The sequence below is a fragment of the Miscanthus floridulus genome, chromosome 2, assembly GCF_019320115.1.
Source record: "Miscanthus floridulus cultivar M001 chromosome 2, ASM1932011v1, whole genome shotgun sequence".
Classification (NCBI taxonomy): Eukaryota; Viridiplantae; Streptophyta; class Magnoliopsida; order Poales; family Poaceae; genus Miscanthus; species Miscanthus floridulus.
Window position 1 is genome coordinate 12,532,627 of NC_089581.1, and position 4,755 is coordinate 12,537,381.

Genomic DNA, 4,755 nt, shown 5'->3' on the forward strand with positions numbered 1-4,755 from the left:
TAATGCTGTCAAAGTGTCAAGCCAAATATATATAGCTGAATTTAATGTTTCAACTAAGGTCTTGCTTGAATGTTGTCGGATTCACCTCGATCCACATGTGTTAGGGTAGATTAGAGTGAAACTTAATGCGAATCTGACTACATTCAAACAAGGCCTAAATAAATATTGAACACACCTGAAGGTACAATGCACGGTGAAAAATATGAGTGGGGATAAAAAAAATATACAAAATAGTTAGTAACTAAAGTCTACTATAGGCTAATAAAAATGATAAAATATCTATATGTGTTTTCTATTTGAATATGAATATTTAAACACCCGAGTAGACAGAGTAATTGTGATGCAATGAATTGGATGAAAAAAGTGGATAGAGTAATTGTAAATGCCTATCATAGTAGGATAAAAGAAAATACAAATACTTATCAATATTGCATTAGAATATGAAGGCAACTAACCATATGTCTACCACATAAATGTGTAATGCAAAGTGGACATTATAATCTGGGATGGAAGGTTGTATATAGCACATAAATGTGTGCTAGGAATCCTATAATGTCTTAAGGAGAAAGAGTTTTATGTACAGGGACGAGTTTTAAGATCAGACACGACAGTAGCCACACAAAGAACGCGTGCTAAGTCGAAGTGGCGAAACGCAAGACACAAAAGGCCAACACCCCAAAACTAAGAAGGTTGTAGACGGTGCGCCCTTCTATATATGTCTTAGTTTTCTTTGATTCGGCCAGCGTCTTAGAGGGGCGTGGAATGATTGTTATCGAAAAACCTACAATTACGCTCTTTCCAAAGGTTCCACGTGGTATAGATGGCTAGATCATTGAACGCATGCTTATGCTCTTTAGGAATTGATCGCTCCCACCATTTTGGAACTATGGCGATTTGGCTCTCGATCTCCTACGAAAAGGGCAGGCAAGACAAAGGTGGGAATCAGTCTTCGGTGATCCATTATAAAGGCGGAAACCATCCACGAAGTGCGAGATTATCAGTTGTGAGGATTTTGTTTTAGTTGACGATCCAAGCGAAAATTTTGCATTTGTTCTCAGTGTGCGCCCTCCAGATGATGCTAGTTCTGTAACCCTGTAAGCCGATTTGGTGCTATATTATCCATAGACTGTCCGTTTTCAAGTGATTTTATCCTCGATCTCCGGTTGTAGGTGAATGTTCTACAACCGTATCCAAAGGAAGATGAATTCTTCAACTTGTATATGTTTTTTTCTCGAATACGCAAAAGATTTGCGTATCATTGTAATTAGGAAGAAGAAGAGTTTAACCATACACACGACGCGCTTCTAATGAGCGCCCTAGGAGGTCTTTGACTGGACCTTCCTAGGTGACTGTTTCAAACTTGGATATTACATAAAAGTAACAACCGAACTACGAGCAGCGCAGTGACCTACGGGGCTTTGCGTCTCCGCTAATGGCCACGCGACTCTGTTCCGTCATCCGAGAAGAGCCTTGTACCAATCGTAGCAGCGGTCGCCGGGAACAGCTCTTCCAGCGCTTGCACTTCGCTTGACGTCCAGTTCCTTGCGAAAAAGTCGTCGTAAGCTCTCTTGGACGCGGATGAGATCGGACCTGCCGGCGGTGCAAAGCCCATCCTCTGCATAAGGAGCACCTCGCCCCGCTTGGAGATCGGAATGTGCGCCAGCGGCTGAGCGGTAATCCGTCTGCTCCGCTTTGGCATGGGTTGCCCTATGGTTGGCACCTTCTGCCTAGGTGGGCTGGCGATTAGAGGCGGCATTCGCACGAGCTGCACCTCCTCAGTGAACCGTGCGAGACGTCGGGCAGCCTCGCGTGGTGTGGGCATCGCGTCGCTGGGGGTGGTGCAACCCTCTGCGACGTCGGGTGCTCCCGCTCGTGGTGGCGTGAGCTGTGGCGGCCCCGCACTGACGACATCAGAGACAAGTCTGTCGTCCACTGTGCAGCCGTCGTCGGGGAACAGGTGTCCGCCACTAGTGCCTCAACCTCCAGAGGGGTTGCTGCCCTCCTTGGCCGGCTCACGACGAGCGAGGCGGTAAGCTCCTCCAGCATCGGGTCGAAGGAGGTGACCAATGCGGGGGGGCCCGCACTCACGCACAGCGCCAGCGCGACCGGATCTAGCTCTGGAAAGCCTAGTGCAGTAGTAGAAGTGGATGCCCTGTCAGCGTGGTCAGCAGGCGCACCCGTGCCAATCACCTTGGGCTTAGACTTGCGTCGCCGATGTTGTCGTCGTCCCCGGTCGGCACCCCCCACGGCCCTCGGTGCGGCACCCTTCGCCCCGCCGCGCGGCGCGTGCTGGGAGGACGTAGGGCCGACGCGAGCGGAGAACCGTGGCAGGTCGGCACCCATCGCCGCCGAGGTCGAAGCATTCCTACGCCTGCAGTCCTTGACGAGGTGCCCGAATCCACGACAGCGCAGGCAACGCCGTGGCAACCGACAGGTCGCTACTCGGTGCGAGTAGGAGAGACAGTTGAAGCATCTGCCGTGAAGATCTGCCGGGGTCTTCTTGACCTGCGAAAGTTGCCCCTGGCTGGGGCGAGGCTCCGTCGAGGCAGCAGCAGCAGATCCAGTGACCTGCCGGGGGAGGATCTCACGCCACCCATCGTTGTTGGGGGCGGAGACCCGTCCACGACGGCCGAGGCGCTGGCGGGCAGGGACACGGCCATCCACCGGCCGCACCGGCAAGCCGTTCACTAGCTGCGGGCGTGGCCGGCTGCGCTTCCTCCGCCTACGGCTATGTTCCAGTCGGCCCCGTTGAGCACCAGCACAGCCGTGCAAAGGCCCCGCTCCGCGGCGCCCCAGAACTACGGCTGAACGAATCTGGCGGCGCACAGGAGACGCCGAGGCCAGCTTCGCTGGGCGACGAGCGGCCTCCAGGTATGTCGCGGGGTGGTCGTCATCAGTCTCCTCGTCGTCGTCGTCCGCCCACCGCCGGCTCTTCGAACGTCCACCGGAGGAGCTTCCGGGGAAGAACGATGCCGCGACCGGCGAGAGGGAGGAGGTTGAGGCATCCAGCAACGCCGTGACGGAACTCCAGGGCCCGGCCGCGGCGTTGGCCGCATCCATCCCCAGCGGCGGAGGGGACGAAGCGCCAGAGGTTGCTTCCTTGGCCGTCAGCGGCGCCATGGTGTCCCCGGGCGGCGCACGCGCAGGCTCCCGCGGCCGTGGTAGCGCGGCAGTGGAAGCGCCCGCGGCGGCGCCCTCATCCCCGGGCGGTGTTCGCGCGGACCTCGCGGTAGGAGGCGGCGGTGGAGCGGCCGAGGCAGCGGCGTTCGCGGCGGCTACTTCCGGCGTCGGTGTCCGCGGCGGCGCAGGCGGCCGCGGAGGGGGCGCTGAGCCCGTGGATCCGGCATGGGCGCGCTCGACGCCGGCGGTGGTTGCTGCAGTGGCGCCCGACATCAGCGTCGGCGTGCACGGAGCAGTGGCAGAGCCCGACCTCGACGGCACCGGTCGCGTGGAGGGCCGCGGAGATGCGGAAACGCCGGATCCATCGGGGACGGCCACGGGTCCGCCGGAGGCCGTGACGGCGGCAGCCTCCGATGCCAGCGTCCGCGCGGGCGGCCATGGTCCTTCCTGGGCTCCTTTGGGTGCGATGTCTCTCCATGGCCAATCCTACCTCTGGTCGTGACTGATGTTTGACCTCAACTTATGAATTCTTCGACTTATGTTGGTGAGGTTATCTTTCCCCTCAGGGCTCTAATCTAGTTGTCATTTGCAATTTTCTGTTGCATCGTTCTGTTTGTTTTTCTTTTGAGAAGTTCGAAGATGTGGGGTGCGAGGTTCCTTGGTGCTTCTCCATTAAGCCAGCTGTGATGACAGAACTCTGCCTTATTTCCATTGCCGATGAGGACGGTGGTGCAGGCATTGAACAGGAAGTGATCCACTTCATCGCTCGGGAGATTTGTGCCGACACAAGGTTCTCCATCATCCATTCTCGCCACAACCACCGTAGTCGCAGGGCTCCGCTGAATTTGTCAAGGTCTATGGCCTCCCAAATCTTTTGCCATGCAGACAGTTGGCCAATTAACTAAACAGTGGCCTCCTTTGGCGTTTTCAGCAGATCTTGTCGATTTTGTTTTCTTTTCCAAACAGCTAGCAGAGAGACGGTCAGGTGATAGGTTAGTATATGGAGAACAAGAGTTAAGTGACGAGGGCGTACCGCCTATTAGTTGGTGGCTAGTTGGGACTAATTAGCTAGCTAATTCTAGCTATAAGCAATAAACTAGCTATCTACTGTTAGGCCTCCTTTGAAACGAATATTAGAGGATTTCGATTGTATAGAAAAGTTTCGTGTACAGCTCTTTAGAACAAAGGATTCAAGCCTATGAAATTCTTTAGGATTGTCATGGGATGCATGAAAATATAGGGATTTTGGAGGAAAACTAATATGAGGTTGTACCTCATGGAAACTTGTCTTTGTATCTATCTCTGTATTTTGCATCGTGTACTTCTTCCGTGTTCCAGGCTACATTATAAATTTTCCTGCAATATAGAATCACGTAGGAACGCAAGTTTCGTGCCCTGTGTCCTTTTGTATTCTTGTGATTTGAAAATTCTGCGTTCCAAAAAGATCTTAGGCCTTGTTCGCTTATCTTATAATCTATATTTTTCAGTTGAAACAATATTTTTCTCTCACAACAAACCAACGAACAGTACTTTCAGCCATGACTTTTCAGCAAGCGACTGAACATCCTAGGACACGCGCGTAATTCGCTGATCTTGCGTGGCATCCATCTCTCTCGTTCGTTTCACTGTCGTGTC

At 53.4% G+C, this 4,755-nt stretch overlaps 1 protein-coding gene across 1 annotated transcript; it reads left to right on the forward strand.

Annotated features, from left to right (window-relative positions):
• The first annotated feature begins 3,118 nt into the window (after positions 1-3,118).
• LOC136536108 (uncharacterized) lies at positions 3,119-3,622 on the forward strand. The gene has a single exon (XM_066528509.1). The coding sequence runs from the start codon at positions 3,119-3,121 to the stop codon at positions 3,620-3,622; it is 504 nt and encodes a 167-aa protein (XP_066384606.1).
• Positions 3,623-4,755: the final 1,133 nt, after the last annotated feature.

Coding starts and splice junctions, on each gene's coding strand:
- LOC136536108 (XM_066528509.1), top strand. CDS start 3,119: ATGGTGTCCCCGGGCGGCGCACGCGCAGGCTCCCGCGGCCGTGGTAGC.